The sequence below is a fragment of the Photinus pyralis genome, unplaced genomic scaffold (assembly GCF_008802855.1).
Source record: "Photinus pyralis isolate 1611_PpyrPB1 unplaced genomic scaffold, Ppyr1.3 Ppyr1.4_LG6, whole genome shotgun sequence".
NCBI lineage: Eukaryota > Metazoa > Arthropoda > Insecta > Coleoptera > Lampyridae > Photinus > Photinus pyralis.
The window spans coordinates 10363379-10390472 of record NW_022170663.1 but is presented as its reverse complement, the minus strand read 5'-3'; the positions used below and the strand labels follow the sequence as shown (position 1 = coordinate 10390472).

General features: G+C 37.2%; 2 protein-coding genes and 1 pseudogene across 6 annotated transcripts; 1 reads left to right on the top strand and 2 right to left on the bottom strand.

Moving 5' to 3' along the window:
- Positions 1-2565: 2565 nt before the first annotated feature.
- LOC116173792 (RCC1-like G exchanging factor-like protein) lies at positions 2566-4257 on the bottom strand. Its single transcript, XM_031491485.1, has one exon. The coding sequence runs from the start codon at positions 4189-4191 to the stop codon at positions 2866-2868; it is 1326 nt and encodes a 441-aa protein (XP_031347345.1). The 5' UTR covers positions 4192-4257; the 3' UTR covers positions 2566-2865.
- An 887-nt stretch (positions 4258-5144) lies between these two features.
- On the top strand, positions 5145-26705 carry LOC116173788 (JNK-interacting protein 3). 5 transcript variants are annotated; one of them, XM_031491481.1, is made up of 17 exons: positions 5148-5706; positions 5753-5879; positions 5927-6311; positions 8215-8419; positions 8470-8551; positions 8654-8671; positions 9480-9537; positions 10927-11206; positions 11252-11504; positions 13044-13327; positions 13374-13772; positions 13825-14099; positions 14148-14536; positions 18323-18613; positions 25464-25592; positions 26111-26195; positions 26264-26405. In XM_031491481.1, the coding sequence occupies exons 1-17, from the start codon at positions 5482-5484 to the stop codon at positions 26265-26267; spliced, it is 3489 nt and encodes a 1162-aa protein (XP_031347341.1). In that variant the 5' UTR covers positions 5148-5481; the 3' UTR covers positions 26268-26405. The 5 variants fall into 5 exon arrangements, with proteins under 5 accessions (XP_031347342.1, XP_031347339.1, XP_031347341.1 ...); XM_031491479.1 differs by lacking the exon at positions 26111-26195 and having other exon boundaries at positions 5147-5706; positions 5759-5879; positions 26264-26705; XM_031491478.1 differs by lacking the exon at positions 26111-26195 and having other exon boundaries at positions 5152-5706; positions 26264-26705.
- On the bottom strand, positions 18948-21665 carry LOC116173790 (annotated as a pseudogene).
- Positions 26706-27094: the final 389 nt, after the last annotated feature.

The window sequence follows — 27094 nt, the reverse complement described above, 5'->3', positions numbered from 1 at the left end:
TTTTTCCGTATCAGTAATCGTTGCCGATATATAGGCAAGAAACTGAAAGAGTACACCTTTTTTCCAAGATGGCATGGCGCCTCGAGCGCAACAGAACAGAACAGGTCATGACATTTTTTATAGTCAAAAAACCACTTAAAAGTGCCTTCATAAAAATTTATGTTTTTAGAGATTTACACCGGGATATCTCGGCTCTCACACGAGATATTGTTATAATTGTTTATATATATAATAGTAAGCGCTTCTAACTATGCCTATTACGTCGAAAACATGATATAACTACAATATTATAATTGTCATCAAAGTCGATAAATCGATTATTGAGAAGCGTAAACTTCCCTCTGCGAGAAACTTTTTTATTATTTGAGGAATCTCTATACATGTATCGTACGAATTGTAGCTGACAGTCACCAAAAGTTTTTGGTGAAAGAATTTTAGTGATAGGTCTTACCGTTTTCGAGTAAATCGTTTGCAGCTAAAAGGTAAAAACGTTGGGGATTTATTATAAGATCTTAGTCTGTAGAGTGTAGTGTAGCCAGTAGAGTAGCATTGGTATGCTTATGTTTGTAACTCGAAACTTTCTGATCGCAGGCGTTCTGCTTCTGCAGGTAAATACGGAAACATTTGGCCAAATTGTACGTGGGCTAAACCGATTGACTAATTCGTGTCTTTTAAACGTGAGAATGCAGACATACAACTGTGAATTTGATTCTATAAATAAGCTTCTCTTGGAACATCGATTTCCCTTACGGCCTTCGGGTGTTACATAATGAGGTGCGAAGAAACATCCCTTAAACAATTATTTTTACAGGCAGATCTAAGTTTAGTCGCACCAGGTGATATTTTTAACAGGCGAAAAACTCCATTTTCCATGTTACATAATTGGAATAAAATGTATATTGTTAGAATGCCATTGTTGTAATCTCCGTATAAATTCTTTATATAATTTTCAAGACAGATGACTCACTTTATGTGTAAATGAAAATAAAACTCTACCACAGATAAAATTGGGTATTTTATCTGTGACTCTACTGTACTTGTACATCAAACAAATTAAATTTATAACGTATTTTCAATATTTCTGCGTCAGTGTTAACTTTTGTTTTAAAATTAATTCTTCAACGATTTTGCAATTATGTGTAATTAGTATGCATGTGTACTATGTTACTATTATCTAGAATGAGTTACATAAAGTAATAATTTATTTCACCTGGAATGAATGACATGTTAGGTGGTGTATCACAGATTTTCTCAATAAGTGGTAGGTAATTTTGTTGGAGACAATAAAAGTGAGATGTCTGATCGATAAAATTTACAGTACACACATTGCCAGAATAATCACTAGGTACTAACATTGAATAATTTTATTCAATGCTACTAAGTTCTTTGCAATAACTACCCACGTTACGGGTTTACTATGTATATACGAGCACATAGGTGCATTAACATTAACCAGTAGTGTTCCCACGAGTCACATAAGGCACGGTTCATGGTCATCTATCTCGATTATCTGATTACGAAATATGCGTTCACTTATTAAGCAGGCCTTCCATGTGCATTCATTTCATCGAACATTGAATTAACGCCGTGTTTTCGAACTTGGAACACAATGTTGAAGCACCACTTCCACGTTCGCACATGGTTCGTACAAACTTGGCGAACAAATACAGGCGCGGGATGATTTCTTTTCGAAGCTAAAGAATATCGCACAGAAGAAAGAAATCTGAATATGAGAAAAAAGAAAGAAACTACTGGATGAAACCGTGGTACTTGAAAAGGCACGAATTCCCTCAATTGTGATTATTGAAGGAAATAAACAACACAAGTACTTCGGATTATGTGAATTATTAGTGCATGGATTCAAATACATTCGAATGCCTATTATTATATTATAGAAAAGTCGATAAAAAAGATTCGCTCACAAACTCTTTCTATCTCACCTATTATGTCTTAACCAGGTGCGACAACTACATGCACGGTCGCGCCCAGCATCGTTCCGCCCCAAAAATTCAGGATTGACAAAACTCTTCGCTCCGCACCACGGTGTAAGAAGTATACCGTGCTCCGCACCAAGAACGATGCAAGCTTTGCGTGATGTCTACTTCCAAGTTCGAACTTGGTCTGTTTGCACTTTGCAGGAGTGTACACAGGTACACTGTACACTCCATGTTCGATGAAATGAACGCACGTGGAAGGCCTGCTTTTATTCGCGGTTTTCTATTTACAATTTCATGTTTTCGGAACGTTATTTAAAGTTACTATCTCGTAATTTGACGTTATTTGTTAATGTAGCGCCATCTATTTCGTGTGCCCTGGTACCACAGTCCAGACTTCAGACGTGACGGTGACGTTCCGTTCCACAATGTGTTTATAACCTAAAATATTTTAGACATTTTTCAAAAAATTTCAGAATTTTAAAATGACTTTTTTTAAATCATTTGAAGAATTTGAAAAAGCTGCCGAAGCTCTATATCTACAGTCACCTTCCAGCGTTAGGTATACAGTTAAATATATTCATTCGAAGAATGTTATGGTAATGAAAATAACAGATAATGTAATTGTGAGTAGTAATTTGGGTCTTTATTTTCAATCTTATTTATAACGTGAATTTACAGTGCTTTCAATTTAAAACTGAAGTCGCTCAGGACGTTAAGAAGATGGATAAATTTATTAACAATTTAATGCGACATATGGTATCCAAAGAACATTAACGTATCGACATTGCATGTGTATATTTCAGTACACATACACCGTGGGATTCTTGTTCTATAATTAATAAGATATGGTAAACTATTGTTTGTTATGCAATATCTAATTTATAGTTATTTTATTTTGCCATGAATTTGTAATAAATTTCCAGTTTATTTACACGAATGGCTTACATAGTGCAACAGAATGATCGATGCCACAAGCAACGTCTTTAACGTATCCACTTACAGCTACTTTAAGAGGGAAATGTTGATCGTTTTTAATCCCCAAACCGAGACAATTATGTTTGTTTCGCCCCCATGCATACAGATCGTGATAATTTGTGACCGCACACAAATGATTAATTCCACAATATACTGAGTTTACACAGGTGTCCGGTTGAAAGTCATTGACACCAAAAAGAGTCGCGGGGATTTGAAGGGGGACTTTTGACGATTGCACTGAAGGGCCCACCCCTAGAAGCCCGTAACCCCAGACGTACACATTACCTTCCTCAGTGACAACCGCACAAAATGTGCCACCGGTCGCAATGTCTCGTACATTTCCAATTTTTGTACACATTTTGATAAAGGTGGGATGGCAAACTTGCTGATTTCCATCTGTGGTTGTTAATTGAGCATACTCTGTATTTCCCCAACCGAACACGTTCCCCTTATCATTTAAGGCTAGATTAAAATCAGCCGATGTGGCTATTTTCACTATTTTCTCTGATTCAATGTCACCGTTTACCTTTGTCAATTGCGAAACCGAGTTGAAGTGGCCTAAACCCGTTTGTCCATCAGCACCCCATCCGCATGAGTATACACAACCATCTTTGGTTAAAATTAAGGTATGATCTTGTCCACACTGTATATCACTTATAACTTTATCGTCAACTGACGAAATATGATTAATGAATGTTGTTAAGCTGTAATTTTCATCCTGTATGACCCTCCTCGCGCACTGCCCGTATGAGTTATTACCTAAAAGGAAGATACCTTCATTAGTTAATATAACAGAGTGAGCTCTTCCGCCTTTAACTTTGAGCACTTTAGCTTTATCTGGCGATTTAAATGGCAATATAATCGGTTGAGGTCTGAACAGTATTTCTAAAGGTTTATTCCGTCTAATTGTGTGATATCCTATCTGTGAGTCCGTATTTAAGCCAGTCCCGTACAGCTTCGTATTTGATGAATCCACACCAAAAAGGGTAAATCCATATCCGCATCCAATACTGGTCACGTTATGCATTTCGGCAAAGGTTAAGCGTTTAGGGGAACGTTGAGAAGTTTTCTTTTTCAGATCGTGATTCTTTGAAAGCGTACCAAGAGCTCCGGTCAAGTAACATCCCCATACGAAGATTCGATTGTACGAAGGTTTGCTTTCTCCATACTCAAAAATTGGCAATTTCTTTTCGTCCTCCAGGTTTATGGGATATTTTCGTTTAGTTGATAGAAACCGAATAAAACCTGATGGTCTTAGAAAAATGTTTTTGGAAAACATTATTTCAAATATTTGAGGTTACGTTCACTTCACAAATAAAATATGATACATGGGATATTTCGAAAGTTTTAAAGACGCTTGTTTGAAGAATGAATATGTACCTACTAGGCTACTACTATGAATTGAATTGAGCAGTGCTTTTGTGGATCATGGACAATTGTGTTGTTATGTCTCAGCCTGGGCAATGGTTTAAAAAAGCTTTATGGCCGTATGCATCAAAAAAGTTTAAGCGGGCTTAGTTTAAGAGTAGCTAATAAATCCATGGTAACGATTATTGGGACAATGGCTGCCAATGATTTTAAGCTAGGCTTAAGCTAAGCTCAGCACCTTAACATTTTTCGGTGCATACGGCCATTACACTTTTTGCTCCAAGGTTGGTTGGTGTGGCATGATTAAGCTGTAATATTTTAACGCCGCCTGTTGTTTTGCTCTGTCCTGAAGCAAGCAACCTAAGAGTTTTTAATAACGGAGCTATGTAGTTGTTCATTAAAGTCGATGCCGAAGTATTAAATAGTGAAATTCGCGCTCGTGTTATAAGGTACGTGTGAAAACAAGTGATAAATAATAATCAATAACTAAGCGGTTTAAATCAATCTATTTAAACACAATGTGAACATTGATCATAAATTACGGACAAGATATAGGGTAGGCTTTTGGCGTATGTATGGTAAACTATTCATCAGGCGTAACTTTAAGTTTTAAGTAAACTTTGTTGCCTATAATTTAGTTAAACTATTACATATACAATGGTTAAGCACTATTGTTTCTATTATATGAAAGCACTACACTACACTTGTCTTATGTCTACAAGCAAATTATAATTAAAATTAAGAGCCTAGAAGCATATTTATGTTCAATCTTTAAATCTGGAGTATATAGACTGTTACAGTGTAAATATGTAATGACTCGGTATTATCACAGAAGTGTAAACAATACCGTTCAAACAAGAAGCGTTAATTATCTCAATGTCAATTATTTTTAAGGCCTTGGGGGTGAATTTGGTAGTGGAAATGCACTCTAATTGCAAATGCGCATTGCTTGCGCGGTTGTGCGCGTTCATTTGATCAGTTGCGAGATGTCTTTTCATTTTAAGATGGAGTCAAACACAGCTGACGAAATGTCACAGATTTGTCAGAGTTAGTGGGTGTCGGAAGTTTTTTTTTACACAAACGACGAAATATTTTCGTTTTTTATAATTTTTACCCAATTTACACACATTTTAATTTAATACTAGTCATAATGCAGTGATTTTAATCCTTAGTGAGACATAAAGGAGTACCTATTACAAAGATGGACTTGGAAGATTCGGGAGGAGGTTTGGGTACGGAAACGATTTATGGAACCCACGAGGATTCGCACGTTGTCATGTCCGAAAAGGTTCAATCTCTCGCTGGTAGTATTTACCAGGAGTTCGAGAGAATGATCGCACGGTACGATGAGGATGTTGTCAAAACTTTGATGCCGCTCCTAGTTAACGTCTTGGAATGCCTGGATTCCGCGTATCAAGCTAATCAGGTACACTATGCTTGTGTTCGAACAGATTGATTGTAATACACTCTAGGAGCAGGACGTCGAATTGGAGTTGCTGAGGGAAGACAACGAACAACTAGTCACACAGTATGAAAGGGAGAAGGGTGCAAGGAAAACTTCTGAACAGAAGCTTCTAGAGTTTGAGGATGCTGCAGAAGGTACCCATATTGCGCTTTTAATCGGTGTATTTGTAATAAGCTTTTAGGTGAACGTAAGGAGTTATCCGCAAGGTTAGAAGCGCTGGAAAGCATTGTCAGAATGCTGGAGCTGAAACACAAAAACTCAATGGAGCACGCCGGTCGATTGGAAGAGCGGGAAGGCGAACTAAAAAAGGAGTACGCAAAACTGCACGAGCGGTACACGGAACTTTTTAAAACTCACATGGATTACATGGAACGTACAAAGTTGCTCTTGTCAGGGCAACAGTTGGCAAATGAGAGGGCAGATGTGGGAAGATTAAATGTCGGCCGGTTGAGCATCGGGCGAAGTTCCGGTCCCATTTCCTTCGGTTTTGCATCACTAGAAGGGGCGGCTGAGGGTGTGGATAGTGTGCCAACATCGCCAATTAGTAGTACACACTCATCTCCCAGGTATTATTCTTTTGTTTGTTGTTTTCATATGACATTGCGGAAGATCGTATTACTTACATACAGCATGGATTACAATTATTATTGCATCATGGTCCACCGCAAGCGGAGTTCCATTGAAGGTCAAATTTTGAGAATTTTATAAATTGTGAAGGTTGCTTTGTTAATGTCATACCCAGTGCTCGATTTGAGGTGGAACGCGGTGGAATGTGTACTTGCACTTGGTAATCTTAAAAGTGCATCAGTACTTTTTCCTCATATTAAGGAAAATAGCAAAGCTAACGTTGTGGTTTGCAAGCAGTGATATTTATCAGGGATCAGGGATGTTGCTCTTTCTTATTGTTATAGTCTGTAAAATGAGTAAGTTTCGATTTCGAATTAGCGCTTAATTAACGCACGCCATCAGTTTATATATCTTTGCCGTTCTAACACATAATAATTGTGGTAGAAGGCAAGTGGGTAGCCAGTTTGGTCACCGCGGGTGGTGAACTAAGAAGGACGCTCTATGTTAAAGGAATTTTAAAAATAAATACATGCACCAAAAAGAGATATCAATACGTAAGTCATGCTTTGGCGCGGCTCGGGAAACGTCCATTTAAAAGTGCAATGCAGTGCTCTGGTTAATCAGTAGGTACGTACAAGCATTTGAAAGAGAACAAAAAGTTGTGTGTAAAGTAATAAATAAAAGGCTGAAGCGTGGGAAAAAAACTCCCACAGATGCTGTTCTACGTGACATACTGGGGAAAAAGGATGACAAGATCCGAAGCACTCTGCGACAGTGATACTGTAGCAGTTTCCGAAAATCCTGGTATAAGACCAAATGTTTTTACGGTTCTAAAATACTACTGTAACAGGCAGCGGCTCCTAATGTGTGAGCCTCCGCCAAATGAAGATTCATGCCTGGCATTGATGGTCGATGGAGGGCCAGAAAGGGAGCGATGGTGCGCCACAGTCATCATCTTCATCAGAGCTCCCTAATAATTTTAGATTGGAGTTACTACACCCCGAAATGTTAAAACCCAGTGATTGCAAAGTTGACAAAACAAATATTTAAAAAAAGTTAACCACAGAAAGGTTTGAAAACTAATGAGAGTTAATAATATTCTCATCGTTCCCATTGCATGTAGCTTCTCACGGCTCACTGCACGTACTTACACATAACCTAACTTCGTTTATGTCAACTGGCATATTTTGACACCAAATCCTACCAACATAAAGAAATATTTTGGTTTACAAACTACGGTTTGCTTAACCGAGATTTCGTCACTGATAAACCGCAGACAGGTTAAAATCTTGGTTAAGTATTAAATACTTAACCAATATTTTAACCTTCAACTGAAAAACCGGGCCTAAGAGTACCTAGTCATATCACAGAAAAAAAACACATTTTCAATGCTGACTTTTTCTGATTAAATATTTATAAGATATACTTACTGGTCATGTATAATTACTCTGTTATTTTATTTATAACCTACGTGATGCTTGCGTCCCAATGCCATAGCGCCTCAATTACACATACACTATACCTATACTGTATTCATTATAAGAAGGTAGTAGATGGCGCTGTGTTTGAAGATAAACACACACAGGAAAAATATGAAACTGCACCAAATTATTGTAAAGTAGAAATATCCAGCACTGCATACAGAAATAAATCTTTGACATTAACAGTTAATGACACTTCAAGAGTTTAGATGGCAACAGAAACTACCAGCTTGCAAAATTCGCCACTCGTTTTATGTTTCAGTGTAATACTGAATCGTATTCAATCACACTGAAGGTCAAAGCTTCCCTATGGTTTCTACCGCTACCTTCTTAAAATGAATACAGTATAGCATAATATACATATTTGGTAAAATCCACTATTACACCTATAATAGGTGAAATTCGGATTTTTTTGTTACAGCCTACATAGCGAATTAGATAACGTAAATCGCGCGGTTCACACGGTCGAGCGTTCTCAAGAAACGGATTCGCTTAATTTAGAGCATAAGAGCATGGTAACTTCGCCAATTAGTCCTCCAGTCCAAGTGAATAACAACACGGGTCGTGTACAGACGCGAAGGGAACAACGCAGCGGGAACACCCTGTATCAAGAACTCAGTTTTCAGGTAGGACCTCGGATTATTCTTTCTCTGAATGTTTTATTCGTGTGCTTTAGGATGTCGATGCTTTGGGCGATATGGACGATGGAGCCGATATTACGGGTGGATGGGTACATCCAGGGGAATATGCTTCGTCAGGTATGTTTAACGTTGTCCCGTTATTAAGCATGGCCTTGTAATAGTTTGTGCCTACTAATATATAATCTTTTTTCGCTACGCTTGACGCTGTTGTTCTTCCAGTCAACGATAACTTTTTTGGTAAGGATAATACTTATTTAATACAGTTGTTAAACTTGAAATTATCCATTATCTCTCAGAGATAAAGGACGGTTGAAGTTATTTCATGTTTAACTACAAAGAGGTGATGAGTTACTGTCAGTTTTAACATTTTTAACGGTTTCCTTTTTTGCGCCTTCAGCAAGTGCGTTAGGATAGAACTTGAGCAACTTTCCGTTTGTGCACAAAAAACAGGAAGGTCATAAAAATTTGTTCCAATACTACAAAGGCAGTCGCCTAAAAAAATTAAATTCGATCACTCTACATCATCTGGACAAACCGTATCATTACGCACATTCGCAAACTTATCATTCTGATATCACAGACAGTTATGTATAGAGGGCCAAAAATAGAAAACTATGGTTCCTAACATTGTTAAAGGAGCCACTGAAACCAGACTTGACGTCTTAGCGTTTGTCACGTACCGAGACAAGACAACGCAACGATTTAAGTACAAGCCATCTCCTTACTGTCTGTGCGTGCATGAGATCTACTTAACATTTGATATTACTCGTAGTATTTTACAAAATTTTTGCAACTTTAAGAACTGCTGAATGACACAAGCGACCTTGCAGAGTGATCGAATTCTTCTTAAGAAAATTGATTAATTTTGTGCCTAATCTAGCACAAGCTTTTACATACTAAGTACTAGGAAATGCATGATGATCTATAACTCAGCAATGTGAGATTTGTAGACAATAATCAGTGATTATTTTTATTGTTCATCACCTTATTAAACTTTCTTTGTTAACAACGCTTTATTATAACTGTGCTATACTTTTTTGTTTAGGCATGGGAAAAGAAGTTGAAAACCTCATTATGGAAAACAATGAACTGTTGGCTACCAAGTAAGTATTTTATTTGAGTTCTGTTCGAATGGATTTAAATTTAGTAAGATATTTAAATGGTTTCTGATCTAAATTCGTTTGAATGTTTGAAATTTGTTACCTGACTAAATTTACACTTCAAACATTTAGCAAATTTCATATATGAATTGAGTATCGCCGAGCACCCTTTATACTAAGTACATAAGTAGAAAGATCCTAAAAAAATCGTAAAATATTTCATACTTTTCATCAAACGAGTTCATATCAAACGTGTATCATTCAAAATTTAATCTACGGTCCATTTAATAACGGTCCAAATAGTTTTTATTTGCATTTTGATATGAACGTTTTCGGAAATTAAAATTCAAAATTATCAAATGCCCATTCTATTTGATGTCATGGTATTCGCGTTTGTTTCAATTTTGGCTTTCGGGGTGAAAAATACTATTTACTATCAAAATGATCGATTCATTCTGAATTTGAAGTTCCTTCGGATATGGAAGGCATGACTCAAAACGTTATTGATACCCTACTTTCGAAAAAATAAACAATGTATGTTGTCTTCAATTTAAAATGCGCGTGTTTTAATGTATTCATATTAATACTATTATATATTATTATACAGTGATATTCTTTAGAAGTAGCCATAGAGATTTCCGTGTAATGTTTCTCTGTATGTCTACTCTTAAATGACAAAATCCTTCTGAAGGGCGCCTAATTTTATGCAACCAAAATAATTTCTTAAAACAAATGAAGATCTGGCTCTCATATTAATTAATTTGAATATTATTGCTTTTGTATTTTTATTGTCGTTCGTGTGCGGTAAGGGAAGAAAAACTTGATATTGTTACATTAATATAGTTGGTATAGTGCCGGTAACAACTAAAGGAGCGTAAGAAACTTATTTTCTGTGAAATATGTTGAAAGGCTTATACCTTGTGTTCAAACAATAAAAAAAATTGTAGATCGCTTTAAAATTAGTACCTAGTTGTTTAAAAGGAGCATTAAATTTATCACACCGTTTCCATTAAGCGTGTGCAATGCAATTGCAAACTCCGGAATGAGTGCGCTTGAGTTATTTTGGTTCCATAAAATTAGGCATCCTTCAGAAGGATTTTGTCATTTAAAAGTAGACAGGGAAAAGCAATACACGCAAATCCCTGTCGACTTCTGAATATCACTTTAGATTATTGGGGATTTACGATAATTCAACCGGTTTAGCTGGGTTGGTAGATTTTGCTATGGTTACAATTATTGCCACAATTGTTTCTATGGCGATTTCTACCAATCCGATTAAAGCGGTTGAATTATCGTAAATCCCCATTATCAAAGCTGCAATGACATCCAAATGGCCATGCTAAATTTGTCATAATGACATCGTGGTAGATTAATGGGATTAATTGTTTATAGAAATGCGCTAAATGTCGTTAAAGACGATCTCATAGTGAAAGTTGACGAACTTACCGGCGAAGTTGAGATGCTACGTGAAGAGATTCTGTCGTTAAACATGTCTAGAGATAAATTACGTAACCGCGTCACCGACTTAGAAGACGAGCTAAAGAAACTACGCGAGGCGAACGAGAACAAACTCGAAGCGAACGAAGACGAGGCTGACATTCCTATGGCTCAACGAAAAAGGTTTACACGTACGGAAATGGCGCGGGTCTTAATGGAACGTAATCAATACAAGGTATAACCATATCTATTAACATTAGTGTGACCGCTTGGTTTGCAGGAACGTTTCATGGAGTTACAAGAGGCCGTACGTTGGACGGAAATGATACGGGCGTCGCGGAGTGACACCGGCGTAGATAAGAAAAATCCTCAGAGCATTTGGAAATTTTTTAGTAATTTATTTAGTAGTTCCGATAGGCCACAGCGGCAAATACTCTCGCCTCATTTAAGGTACCAAGCCGCTACAAATCAAATTGCGCCAGGTGTTAGGGCCCTTCCTCGACCAGGACAAGATTTTTTAGACACTGAAGTGGGTACGGAAGTTTGAATTTTTTTTTATTTTTACTCGCCGATCTGCTGTCAATTGTCTGTGATACTATTTATAAGATGTATATGTTGTGTATATATTTATTTTTTATATTCTCATTTACTTTCTAGTAGGTGTTATTCAATTCTATGCATGTTTTGTTTGTGTTTATTCTAGGGAATGTTGTATGCTTACGTTTTGCTTTATTTCCGTATATACTTGAAATCACGAATCTTTGTCCCTGCGTCATTGATTTGTGAATCATTTTCAGACAAGTTTTTTATCGATTTCGCATACTTGACAGATATTACAGTGTTTTAGCGTATGTCTGAAATTGATTCACAAATCAATGACGCAGGGACAAAGATTCGTGATTTCAAGTATATATACTTTCCCTTTACAATGTTATGAAAAGCACAGATTTCACGAATTCATCAATGCCAAATGTGAAGTTGCATTTTTCCAAGCTCGTTGAAAAAATTTAGAAATCTTAATTTTTTAAATACTAAAATTTCTTGAATAAAATTAATCTTGTGATAATAAAATAATAAAAATAATGCACCTGTCATATCTCTGCACCTTAAATGACCCTGTGTTTAAGAGATTTAAGCAACATAGAAGAGCAAGTCAGTTCGAATTAAACAGCAAACCAAACTAAAGATGATTTCTTGGTTTCTCTGAATTCTTATCAATATCAAAAAACTTGCTTGTTTAAAAGTAAGTTACTTGATAGAAAAATGGTTCAATATGGGAACATTTCTCTTTGGACGGGTTGATTTCTCACGTTTCAGTTTAACTTATTCACCATAACAGCCCATAATGTTTTAGGGAGGATAAGTTCAATGTGGACTGCATATCCTCTACCTTTCAAATTTTCTAATTTCATTAAACTGAGCGGTCGCGATGACGAAAAGTAAGTTTTAGTAGTAAAATGTGAACATTCAATGCATTGTAGCATATTATACTTAGTATTGGAAATTGCCTACAACGGGAGCCAGAATTTCTGTTCTTTTTTCACCCATGGCATTGATGAATGATGCAAGCAAGCAAACTTCCGCTGTACTGTTCTAAGGCTTATAGCATCAGCTGTAATGTTCAATTAAAATAACACTGATTACAGAGTTTGCATTTGTAACTTACTACCTCACAATTCACATTTAGCAAAATTGCTCATGATTTACAGCTAATGCTTCTTAACTTTTGGAAGGCTTTATTTAATACCATATAATAACTCTAGCGATAATCTAACCAAAAATGTATTTTTTGGATATTTACCAGACTGATCTTAGTATTCACACAAAAGTAGTTACCTAACTAGTCTTGCATTCGAACAATTATTGCCATACAAGAAAAGGTACCTGTGTCAGCGTAACATATTGTCTGAGCATAATTTTTTTAAAATATATTATTTATGATTATTAGCGTTTTATTTAATTTAATTTGGTAGTGTGCGCCGCTACACAAAAAGTATCTTGGCAATTGATTGTAGAAATAGTAAGTGACTTGAGGTTTTAAACATATCATTTTTACATAGCGCATTTTATAGGATCTGACCGTTTGATTGCGAGACGGGCGGTCGAAAGGAAAGAACAATATAGGCAGGTCAGAGCCCACGTTCGAAAAGAAGATGGTCGATTGCAAGCGTACGGTTGGAGTTTACCAGGCAAGACGAGCAGCGCGAGTAAGAGCACGCATAGCAGTAGTGGCGGAGTTCCAGTTCCGGTGCCGGTGTATTGTCGCCCTTTGGCCGAAACCTCGCCTGGAATGAAAATTTGGTGCGCCGCCGGAGTAAATCTGATGGGCGGATACACACGAGATGGCGGCCTAATGGTAATCATTTCTAATTGAGTACTCACACTCTATTGTTCACTTTTAGGTAGGGGGTAGTGTGTTTTATTACGAAGAGCCGGAGGTGGAAAAAGCGCCAACAGACGACGTGGAGAGTTTAGACAAAGAACTGAACGCGAACCGAGAGGCCGCGCTACTAGAAACGAAACTGTCATCGTACGTCTGGATCGGCACATCAACTCATTCGGCTAGCATTGTGACCGTGATCGACGCGAATAATCCCGCTGAAATATTGAACAGTTTCGGCGTTTGCTCCAACCACCTTTTATGCATTGCGAGTGTACCTGGTGCTAGTTGTAACGATTATGTATATAATAAAAACTCTACCAAAGCAAATATTAGTCTTGACGAGAAAAGCTTGGACGACGACAGTGGGATAGGTGATTCCAATCCAAAAAATTCAGAGGAAGTTGATCCAGAATTAGTGGTAAGTTGTTTGCATCTAAAAAACGTGCCCATTAATTTACAAGTGTACTTAGGTTGGAAAGGTTAGCTTTGTTGAGTACAATGATACGGTAAAAAACAAAAAAGATAAACGCAAACCTGCAGATCAAGAAGTGGCGGGGGAAAATGCAACTGAATCGCCGCCTGTCGAAAACTCAGATGAAAGCACTAATCATAAGCTGATGTCCAGTGTGTTGGCAACAATGTGGTTAGGTGCTCAGAATGGTATGCTTTTTATACATTCAGCAGTTGCAAATTGGAATCAATGTTTGCATTCAGTTAAATTGAGCGATGCAGTTTTAAGCATTGTGTAAGTACCGATTGCGCTTAATAAACTGGACCAATGTAATTGTTTCAGTCACGTGGATGGAAGTGTGGTGGTAGCGTTAGCAAATGGAACTGTGGCTGTGTTTTATCGTGATATTGAAGGTGAATGGGATTTATCTCAGTATCACCTCGTACAGTTAGGTCTCCCGCAACATTCTATAAGGTGTTTATCTGTTGTTGGTGATAAGGTGTGGTGCGGATATAGGAATAAAGTCCACGTGTTGGATCCGAGGGATCTGAAGGTTGTACATACTCTGGAAGCTCACCCCAGGAAGGAAAGCCAGGTTAAACAGTTAGCTTGGTTGGGTGAGGGAGTGTGGGTTTCAATTAGATTGGATTCGACTTTGAGGTTATATCATGCACATACTTACCAACATCTGCAAGATGTGGATATAGATCCTTACGTTAGTAAGATGTTAGGTAAGTTTTTTTGCCAACTTACTTAATTAGTTACATGATGTGAATAAACTTGAATTTTTTACAGTAATAATCCAAAAAGGAAATAATCCCCAGTTTGTAATTGTACTCACTTTTTCCTAAGAGCCGTGTTTTTGAAGAGAGGGCAGGCATAAGTGATGTTCATTTCTTTACGCAATTTTTCTATCCATCTTACTCAGTTAATTCTGTTCTTGTTCCTTTTTTTTACTATCGTTTGCATCTCTTTCGAGTTATTTTTTTTATTGCCTGCACCTTTGTGATCTTGCTCACATTAAGTTAACATTCGCGCCACGGACATGTTATTGATAGTCAGATGTGTTTTCACTGAATGCTAATTTACGTATGATTTAACTAAGAGGTGATTTGACCACTGCTTTAAAATTCAAACGTTTATAGCTGAACCGAGGGGTTACTCACTTGCGCAATACATATAAACTTTAATGCGCAATGTATGCAATCAAGTGCGCACTATACTGCATTCATTTTAAGAAGGTAGCGGTAGAAAGCATAGGGAGGCTTTGACCTTCACTGTGATTGGTTAAAACACGAGTCAGTATTATACAATGAAACATAAAACGACTGGTGAATTTTGTAAGGTGGTAGTTTATGTATGCCAACTAAACTGCCAAAGTGTCATTAGTTGTTATTGTCAAAGATTTATTTCTGTTTGCAGTGCTGAATATTCATACTTTACAATAATTTGGTGCCGTTTTATATTTTTCCTGTGCGTGTTTATCTTCAAACACAGCGCCATCCACTACCTTCTTATAATGAATGCAGTATAGCTGTGCATTTTGTTGCAATCGTTTCAGTGATCTCTAATTGCACAATCGGAGCAATTAATGCATGTACAGTTTAACTGTTTTTTTAACAGTGCAAATTAAATGATTACTATTTCCATGTTATTAACTGTCCATTATTTTATTTCAAAAGGTCATTATGGTAATTCTGGTCGCTGAAAATAAACGATCAGTAAGACTAAAAATCGCGTTAAATTAATAAATGGTCAGTAAGATTTTAAAAAACAGTCAGTTAAATAAATAAATAATCATATATAATACCATAAGTAGTCGAAGTATTGTCGAATATTTTTGAGGTGCTGTCACGAATGCTAGTTACGCTGATTAATACCACGAGCGCTTGCGCGAGTGGTATTAAAAAGCGTAACTAGCATGAGTGGAGCAGCAGCTCAAAAATAATCTACAAATACTTCGACTACGAATGGTATTCGGAGGACTATTCAATGAATCAAAAGAAAAATTAAGCATAATTACCCACGCGAATGTATTTCCATGACAACAATAAACGTCAAAATAAATTATGGAAGTTGCTTTTCATTTTGCTATTGATTCTATTCGAACTTTTGTGCTCCAAGCTAATTCGTTATGAGTGATTAAATTAAAAGATGTGGTGATAAGTCGGTTGTCGAAATTGATTAACAAACTAAGAAGAATGTTCCGGTTAATACGACAAAATTTCGCGTCATTTCACTGGTGGAAGTTTGACAAATGTCATTGAATAATCGCATTGAATTGTCGCTGAAATACCACACGTGAAATTATCGCTGAAATACCACACGTGCAATTATCACTATAATTCGTTCCCATTGGCGCAGCAATTTGAAATCGAGACATTTCACTGGTTGAAATGTGACAAATGTTAGATGAATTGAATAGTCAGTAAAATATGAAATGGTGGATAAAATTAACAATCGCCCAGTGCATATTAATAAACCTTGTGTTAAATAATAAATGTTCATATTTATTTCATGTAAGTAAAACACAAAACAAAAACATGAAGAAAAATATAAATGAATCAATAAAGAAATACAACGTAATATAGAAAAATAATAATAATAATCTGAAAATAATTATCCTTAAATTACGTGGAAAATACCTACCCTATTGGACAAGTAGCGCCTGCCTTGATTTGGTTTCAGCAGGTGGTGTTGCGTATTTCAGCCTTATTGCAACACCCGTTACGTACTTAAGTGCAGTTTACGTTATGTGATTTTGCCTACGATTTCTCTCGCGAGTTGCAATGTTTTCGGGTCCCATCATACTTATTCATAATTGTTGGTAGCAAATCGGATGATGTAAACAAAAAACCACCAAAACAATCCCTAACAAAACTCAAATGAATAATCGTATGCAAAATCATGTGGGAAATCATAAGCAAAATCACATAACGTAAACTGCACTTTACAAATTAATTTTTTGGGTAATTGCCAGTGCCTTCAATCCATTTGTTTGAATCATTCGGAAGAGTAGCAGCCCAAATGTTGAAAGTGACCGTTTCAAATGCTTCAAAGGTGGAAAAACTCACATTTCGAGTTTCCTCTAGTCTGCGACTTTATTACTTTGACCACCAGGAATGAAATAAACATTGCTTTTGGATATACAATGTGAGACAATCTTCTCTTTTCACAAACCAAATGCTTTGGAACTGCATGTATTGTCTTTGCATTTGCAGTGTACTGAAGAGACCCCAGGTATTTATGTATTACATAAGAACCACTACGAACCGAGATAAAGGCACTCTCGCCCGCAAAGTGCTCTCATCTAGATTCTCATCTTTAATCCCTCTGTTGAAAGATTCCAAGGCATTATTTGTAGACGGAACCAAACGCCTGCAAAACAGTTTGGATTACTTCTAGATTACTGTCTAACTATTTGTGTTGGAAATATTCTATAAATTGTTGTTGTTCGCCCTCCCATTGTGCAATATAACAAATGAGACGCCTTCTCAAAAACATGCTTACTATTATTCAGTGGTAATAAGTCAATATCTTTTAATATTTCGTTACGTTTCTCCTTTGGATGCACAATCTGTTCGGCTTTCTTGTGGACACATTTTTTCATATGTGCCCAACACATTATGATAGTAACATCCGATCCAAATACTATAAAGGCATTCTGGATGCTTTTAGCGGCATCACAAATAAGGTATTTTGGGCAAATTGACTTTTGAAATATATCTTGATCTTGATCGGCAGATTTTATTGTTTTGAACAAAAACATAAAATCTTCTGTGTGTTGGGTTAGTTGAGATCAGCATAAATGGACCTCACTTGTAGTAGAGAAATAATGCCTGTGTAGCCTGTAGCGCAATGCTCTCCTCTTTTTTAGCTTTGTTTACATTTTACCCCTCCTAAAAATATTAAGTAAACCAAGACGTCATTTTTATTACCGCCTATTGCATACTGGCCATTTATTAATTCTTACTGTAGATTTGCTGATTTATTACTAGCTAATCCATACTGAATTTTTTTTATTTCTGCTGACCATTATAATACTGACGAAATAGTTTTTTATTTGCGTATTATATGTCAGTTATATCTGTCATACGAATTATATAAAGTAGCCCATGACGTCCGAGGGCATAATGGGCTATAATCTCATTAGGCCCTCAGACGCCCTGCCAATAGCTATTTATGCATCAAGGGCATTAAGACGATATTTATGCCGAGGGATTGTGAGTTGCCCGAGGGTTAAATATCGAGTAATGCCTGAGGTGCATACAAAATATTTTAAAGCAAAAAAAGAACATCGGAGAAAAAATTTTTTGAAATTTGTTTTATACACATGATTTTATGGAATTTGTAACAGATTAACTAATGCTACATAGAGGTGATACAGCAAATGTTTGTATTCGAAACATGCTTTAATGAATAAATTATAAGAGATGTAACAATGTGTAATAAAGATAAAATCCATTATTCACCCTGGCATAAACTGTTGTGTAAATAGCTGTTACGTCTATCCACAGGAACCGGAAAAGTTGGATTCTCATTCGTGCGGATAACTGCGTTACTAATTTCTTCCAATCGGTTGTGGATTGGAACGGGAAATGGTGTGATCATATCCGTTCCTCTGAGCGAAAGCGGTGGATCTTGTGCGGCGATAGTACCACGCGGAACCATTTTGCCGGGCGCAGGCGTTCGCGTCACTCCGATTCCCGGAAGCTACATACCATATTGCTCGATGGCGCACGCCCAGCTTAGCTTCCATGGCCATCGAGATCCTGTGAAGTTCTTTGTTTCCGTCCCTGGAAATGGAGGTAGGTCACAAGAGGGATCATTAAATCCAGGAATTACAATACACTGCATGTTTCTACTGTATTTGAAAAAATACACAGATGGTGGAAGTGAAAAAAAATGGCGGAGGCTGGTATTACATTAGAAATAAAAAAAATTACCCCATAGACGCTTTTTCTTGCGTTGGTTAGTTGAAACATGATTAAATATGAAAATCGTTTGACGTTAAACAACGATAACTTAATGCGATGCGCTTGTAGTTAAAAAGATTACAAAGCATCACTGATTTGTAAAAATGTAATTTTTTATTTTGTCGATTTCTACGGCTTTGCAAAACGGAAAATTATAAGTAATCGTATGAACAGATGCAGTATTTTTTTCTCTAAAAAAAACGTATTTATTTTATAAAGAAATTGCCATTGAAACCCCTATGCTGCGTCGCGCTAAGACTACCCTATATAATGGAATTAATAATATGATAAATCAAAACGCTAATTTTGTGGACTTCTGATACAAATAACTATTCCGTTCCTTTTGCTGTGGAGACGCTTCTATGACCCTTCTACTAGGATGAAGCTTTGCAACTGACAAAAGAACTTGCCAAACTTCTTTCCATTAAAAGCGGTGATGTAAGATCCACATCCTTTCTTTATCAAAAACTTGGTAGTATTGCCATAAAAAGAGGAAATTCTTGGTCCATCATGGGAACTTTTCCTCCTGGTCTGGTAATAAGATCGGCCAATTTTTTTTATAGTAGATTTATTTTCTATTATTTTATACCATGTTAATTACGTAATGTTTAAAATCTATTTTCGTGAAATGTTGAGTAAATAAATTTATTTAAAAAAAAAACTGAAAGTTTCATCAAATGTTTTATCATCAAAAACAGAGGCGGACTAGCAGCCCTGACCACTCTAGGCAGGTTTTAATTTTAGAGCGCGTGATTGTGAAAATATTATGCCAGTTGTGGAAGGAGTTGCCCCTTATTTGTAGCCACTCTAGGCCCAGTCCTACTTGGCCTTATGGAAAGTCCGCCACAATTTTATCAATTTAACGTTACCACTTGCAGCACCAGGGGAAAATCTACAGAGGCTTCATCTATATTCTAGGCTAGACTTAAAAGTCTCCCAACAAATAAAATCCAATAGCTGCAAAATTATACAATACTAAGAATCTTCTTCATCGAAAAAATATGCTTGCGGGTATTGCAAATACTGATTATGGGTTAGTTTTTGTGTCGTTGCAATTTTTCTACGGCGCGCCATATTTTTGCGCTGATTAAGTAAGGTTGCCATTAGCGACTGCTGCGGAATGTGCTTTCTGAATCTTCTCTTCGACTTAATGTTATTCCCGACGTGGGCAACGCCCTTCAGCTCGTAATCGCCAGTTTCATCGTTAAAAGTTACGTTACAATTTATTTTCGCCAGCAGTGCGTTGGGAATAGCGAATTCGATGAGTCGGTTACTCCTCTGCAATTCGCTGGTTACTACGCTGTTATTTTCGAACAGTTGCGTCAGCTCAGCTTGATGCTCCTGCCGCTGTTCGTCGCGCTTCACTCTGAGAGCATTTAGTTGGGATCTCATTCTTTCTATCCCTTTACCAAGTTCTTTGTCTTCCTCCTGTAGGGAACCATACTGCCCTTCCAAGCCGATACGTTCGTTTTGCTTCTCGCCGAGCGTATCCTGTAATTCTTGCTGCGATTTGTCGAGCTTCTGTATTTCGTCCGATACACTCTCGAGAAGAAATTCTTGTTCCTGAATTGTTCGTCCTCCGATGAGAATTTTATTTTGTAATGCGGAAATGCGGGAGTTTAACTCATTCTTGACTTGTTCCAAATCAAAAATCTCCATATCAGGCTTGCAAGGGCGTTTCTTGACCTTTTGCTCTTCGACAATTAACACCAACTTGCTTTGTAGGTGCTGAATTTCGTTTTCCAAATTTTCGATTAAACCCGCATTTGTTTGTATATTCAATCTAACGGAATTTTTGATGAGTTTGGTGCGACTGGCATAGCGGAGAGTGTTTAAAGTTTCTTCGTAATCTGCATTGCAAGGACTAATCGTGGCGATCATAACTGTTTTTGAGTTGCCCCCTAGAGAATCCTGTAGAAGGCGTGTCAGCTTGGATTGGCGGTAAGGTATATGACTTGAATTTTGTTCAACTAGCGCCGATATTACGTTACTAAGCACAAAGAGGGATTGGTTTATGTGTATCGCTTCTTTAAAACCATGTCCAGTCACTTGACTTCGTTTTAAACGTTCTGATCCGGCCAGATCAACCAGGTTGAGTTTCGCAAACGTAACTTTGGAAGATAGGTTGTCTTTAGTTTCGATCGTTACTGTAAAGATGGCGTGTGAGCGAGAACTAAACTTATTCATCAAGGTCGCTCGCGTTTTTCGATTTGCGCTACTTATCTCTATCAATTTGTTGATGGACTCTACACAGTCCACAGTGTAGCTCATGACTCCTTTGACATAGACCCCCGTATCGACACACTCTCGAAGTTCCAGCTTTTGATTTGGATTTGATGATAAGAGGTCTCGTATCTCCTCGTTGTATATTTCAATATGCGTTGCTGTTACAACAAAGGACTTTTCTCCACTATCCTTCGCGATTTTACTGAAAATGTGGGAAAAAGTATTCGGAATGATACCTTTTAGCTCGTCAACGTATTGATTTCCCGACATGGTGTGAGTTTTCCCGCTTCCTGTTTGACCGTACGCAAAAATTGTGCCATTATACCCGTTAAAAAATTGTTCAATGATCGGCTGCGCAGCTTTCTGGTAGAGATTGAGCTGCGTACACGCAGGTGTAAAAATGTGATTAAACTGAAAAGTTTTGCTCTCCCTCGCCATTTGGGGTTTAGACAACGTGAGAATATTTTCGCGAGGTTCGATCATAAGAACAGTTTCGGAATCTTCTTTTTTGATCGCTGGGCACACTCGAACCACAACACGAACGTTTTCAATTGTTGGTTCAGACATCACCTTAACACTAAACAAGAGACTGATTAAAAATAGATGTGTAAAAATAGCGACTGTCAAAGCTTATTGCTACTTTGATCTATTTGTAAGAAGCCCATGACAGATATAAATAGAACGCAAATGCGATATGATTAATATGCATTGCACGTTGAACCATTCCCTACATTGTGCTCCTGTTTATAATTCTAATCAGATAGCAAACTTTGTTCAGTTGTTTGATTTGATTGAAGGCGAATTATGAGCTCATCCTAAAATCAATTAAACCAGTAATTTAAAATAGAGTTTCATCAAATCTCAACCCTTTCACGTAATTGGAGATTGATATAAAAATTTCAATACTTACATACTTTCCAGAAAGAAGAAAGTTGGCTCTCCAGACAAGCGCACTCCGTTTTGTATCATAGTGATTAAAATTTTAAGAAAATTTATATTTGAAGAATTATGACCGTTCCCGCTTACGGAAGGTCAGAGGGGGTGAAATGTAATGGGAAAACTATTTCTTTCGTTAAGATGTCTTGTTAGTTAGAGGTAGTGAACGCTGAATGGCATGCTCATTTCTCCTTTTTGTTATTGTTGACCTTGACATTGGGTCAACCATATTAGAAATTTTGGTTACTAGACGTGCGTATTTATACAGCCCTCCCAATTGCAGAAGTAGTTTCCCTTCCCCTAAGTTTTAAAAGAGAATGCAAATATATGTACATTTTCGATTACTAAGCAATTTCAAGTGTGTCCCAAATCGCGTGGGATTGCATTAATGAAATTATTATTAAAGATAGAGAATTGGTTAAATGGACAATGTTTTGCAGTTTTAGATGCTTATTCAAAATGGCCGAATAGGTTGGACGTAAATTCAAAAAAACTAAAGTTGGTCATTTCCTTGAATGTCTTATATTGGAGATGGAAAGTATACGAGATACAAAAAAAGTGTTATATAAAAGTTACTGTCTTTGATATGCTTAATTTAGAATTGATGTCAAAAAAAAATTCAAGATGGCTACTTTTGAGGAACATTTACCAACTTCCTAAACTTAATAGTCCGGTCGATACATCACATACCGTGCGTTTTTGATAGTGGACCTTTTTTTTATTGTTGTAATTAGTTCATTAGGTATTAAAGATTAAATTTATGACGGGAGCCATTTCCAAAATATTGTCGTTCGGCCGCCATATTAAGTTGTACCAACGAACACCAGAAATACTTAGACTGGAAATTTGTTTTGTCAGGTTGTTGAGTCAATATCAGTAATTACTTCCAATAATAAACCGATATACAATCCAAATGATTTGAAACGGTTCCAATAAGTATAATTAACCATATTGACCTACGAAACCTTTTAGACTACTTGCTTGCAAGTACTTCCCTGTGATTTTATTTACCTAATTTAGTTTATTGTAATTATTCTAATTATTTCAGGTCTGTCCCGCGTCCAGTTCGTCATATTAAATTTCGCGAAACGCATTTTTTCTTTATTCGACCCCCCCCCCCCCGCCCCCTCCTAAAAATTAGGACTTCACGAAAAAATTACGAGAGGGCGTGTCGTCGGACGCTCTCGAGATTTAAGAATTTTAAAAAAATTTTACGGTCACGTTTGCGAACGATTGGCGAAAAAGTGCCCAAAAAAGGTAACTCCCTCCTCCTCGTGCTTCGACGGTCCGCGATCGAACCCCGACCCGGCACCTCGGAAGCGCCCTCGAACCGCGAGTCCGAGACGGAAAACCGCAACTCGATCCGCCCCCCGTTCCCCCGCCGCGACCCACGGACTTTACCTCCACGTAGCGGGGGAGTGCGGGGGGGTGCGACGCGCGTCGGAAGCGTCTCGACATCCCGCGTCCGTTTCGACACCACCGCCGTCGCTCGACTCGGTTTCCTATTTTTCCCGGGGGAAAAACTGTTTTACCCCCAAAAAGCGCACTTTATAAAAAAATTCACAGGCGCCTCGCCCGCAGCACTATTCTTTCGCGCGACGAAGTCGGCCAGCGGCGCGCAACGTAAAGTTTTTTCGTAACTCTTCTCCTTCGTCCGCCGCGAATTTTCAAAGTCGCGCTTATGTCGGAAAACGACCTCCAGGGCAAAGTTCGCGTCCCACCCCCACCTCCCTCGGTGGTCGAGGCGGATCGAAAAAAATTGTAAAAGTGACGTAACGTAACGGCTACGGATTCCGAAAGTACCGAGTCCGTAGGTAGTATAACTTCTCCTCCAGGTCCGAAAAGGTGTTTTTTCGCGTTTTTTTCACGTCTTACGGCAGCCCCCCCGCCGGAGGGCGATAAAAAATTTCACCGTACGCGATTCGACGCGGCCGTCCTCGGTACCCCCCGGGCCGCGGCGGCTTCCGCGCGACACTTACCTTTGGTCCTCCGGAGGGGGTTTTATGGGGAAAAACACGAATAGGGGGGTGGCGCGGGGGGAAAACCGGTCGAACGATTTGCTTCGTTTTTACTTATTTTCATGTCGTCGACGTACTCGACGATTTTACAAATTTTCGTGAAAATCCTGCAGGCGGTTTCGAATATGCTTTGGGTGGAAGTCAGAAGAGACCAGATTGCGGCCTGTTATGTATACAGAACCTGCATTACCCAGGGTTGCCCAAATGATTCTTCAACACCAAAATAACGAAGAGGTAGAAGAACGAGAAGCCGATGAACCATTCATTGTCAATGATTCAGCAGTGGAAGACAGCGACACGGATGATGAATAAATATTAATATTTTGTTTCTTTTAAGTGCGTAGCTAAATGTTATATTTTTTAACCACCCTGTATAATAATCCAATTTCTGCAATATACAGGGTGTATCATTAATATTGCGAAAAAATTCAGGGTGAGATTCCTTGCATAAAACTAAGAATAAAAGTTCATATAAACATGTTTCCAAAAATGCCTCGTTTCCGAGATACAGGGCGTTGAATATTATGCAATTGAAAATAAAACTTTTTTGTTTCCTCTACATCATCACTTGTCGGATCACTCTATCGAGAGTGCCATTGACTTTTTATATGAAAGTCGTTACTTTACAGCGATTTGACAGTTGTTAGGTTTCTTTTTCAAAATGAATTACGCAAATAGTGAAATGTGCGATATGCATTTTTGTTACATGTTTATATGAACTTTTATTCTTATTTTTATGCAAGGAATCTCACCCTGAATTTTTTCGCAATATTAATGATACACCCTGTATGTTCTAAATATTTACAGGTTTTTAATTTAAACCTAAAAGTTTAAAATAACAATATTTTTCAAATAGGTAAGTTAGTTTAACCATCTTTTTGTTTTTCGGGATGAAATTCAAAATGGCGGCCAAACGACAATTTTTTTTACGAGGCTCCCATCTTTAAAATAATTAAAATCATGTTAAAAGCGAGTATCAGTAATAAAAAAAAGGTCCCCACAGAAAACGCACGGGACTTACTATCTCGACCGGACTATAAATAGGCGTCATATTGGATTTTTAGATTACTTAATAGATTTTTTAAATTCTCTTTTCAACGAGTTATGATATCAACGGTTTTTATATTTTAATCTAGTAGTGTGTGGATGAATTAAAAAAAAACAAAATAATTATAATAATAATAATTTATTAGCATGTTATTGTGGCAAGGCACTTACATTTGTCTAAAGGCAGATGGAATAAAATCTATTCAAGGCAACAAAACAATGACACCAGAATTTTGAATTGGTTGATGACAGCTTTGACTTAAGAAATGGCTTGCCACCGAGAACCAAACTTTGCTTATTCAATTGGGAAGAACAAGAGACCTCACAATCACAAACTTCTCTACCTGTATTATTTAACAGGGCTCTCCTTTTCACTTTAGAATTCAATGCTCGTCTACAGTGCAGTTTTTAACGTGTTGCAAGTTGTAGGTGACATTGTAAAAAGTATATTTTAGGTATGAGTGCTGCATCCACACCTTCTGAAGCAACATCAGCCGCGGTTACACCCATTAACGGCCCGATGAAGACACCAGCTGCCATGTTGGTCATGTCCGGTGGAGATGGATACATTGACTTCAGAATTGGTGGGTGTACCTTTTATGCTTCTGTTTACACACGTAATTTTGGAATGTTCACTAACCATATTTTTGATGGTAAAGTACAAATTGACCAACTGTGACTATCCACAAGTAGAACGTTTGCCCGATGTACACTCTAGCGCATTGTTTGCTTTTAATGTATTTATATTCCTCATGCCCCTGAAATTATCGATTGATTATTGGAAACAGTTTCTATTTGTACTTAAAATAGCACGGAACACTAACACTGTGTAACTCTTTACATATCACATTGTACACAAAACAGTTTTCTATAATAGGTACAACCAAATTTGTGTGATTTCGTTGCTATTTAAAAATAGTTTTGCTCTAATTAATTACACTGTATAAGTTGTAAATAATAATGGATTCCTGGGAGTGTCAACATGTTTTTGGTAACGGCTTATTTTTTATCTTTTGCCCGCTTTGTAAATAGTACAAAATAATGCAAATAACAACGCTTTGTATAATGGTTGTATATTATCAAAAAAAGCCAAAATTTACAGAGGAGGATGCTAATGAACCAAAAGATGTGGCTTCTCATCTTCTTGTTTGGCAGCTCTTAACTGATATTCCTGGGAATCCCACAGGGTAGGTTGCGAATACCTTTTGTTTCTTTCATAGTATGTAGATAGCGATTGATTGTCGTGATTTCTTAGGTGACGGTGAAATGGAGGAGAGCGTTACCGAGGAACCACCAGTGACTGATCTAGAAGCTATAACTCAGGGTGAAAATAAGGATGTAAAGAGTCATTTAATTGTATGGCAAGTGTCACTAGGATAATTCATTTTTAGCAAAAGACAATTATATAGCGATTTTAAATATTATATATATTCGCATAGAATTTGCTAGCAAAATTTTACATATTTATAGGTTTTAAAAATAGTGACACTAGGACGTACGATGTAGAATTTTTTAATGGTAATACACTTCCTCTCCAGATTTTTAATTAATTCATTTTTCAATCGAAAATGAGGCTTTTAATTTTCTTATGACATTGTCAAAATATTTATTGTTGTCATTTTATGTAAATTATGTAAATGCTTACATGTATTGTATGTGTAGCTCTTGTTTTGCTTGTGATTAGAATATTTCGCAAAGCAGTTTGTTTTTATTAAACATTTTTTTTATTAAGACTGATAGTATTATTTCACCACTTTATCCAACACTCATTTAATAACGACAGTTTGTTGTAATTTTATTCATCACTTGTTCAATTCAGATGTCCTAAAATAATTTGGGGAACCAATAATCGCATGTTACGAATTTTACATTGAAATCCCTATTATGCGTTACGCAAGTCACCACCCTGTATACAACTCTGTGTTCACTGCTGACCATATATATAAGAGAAGTTGAGAAGTATATATATGCTGCTGACAGCCACAGCCATATTTGTTTCCACTTTCTAAGACTTGCAGATGTGTTGTACATTGACTCCTTCGGTACTGCGCATACGCAAGCGCGCTTAAATTTGAATTTCATTTAA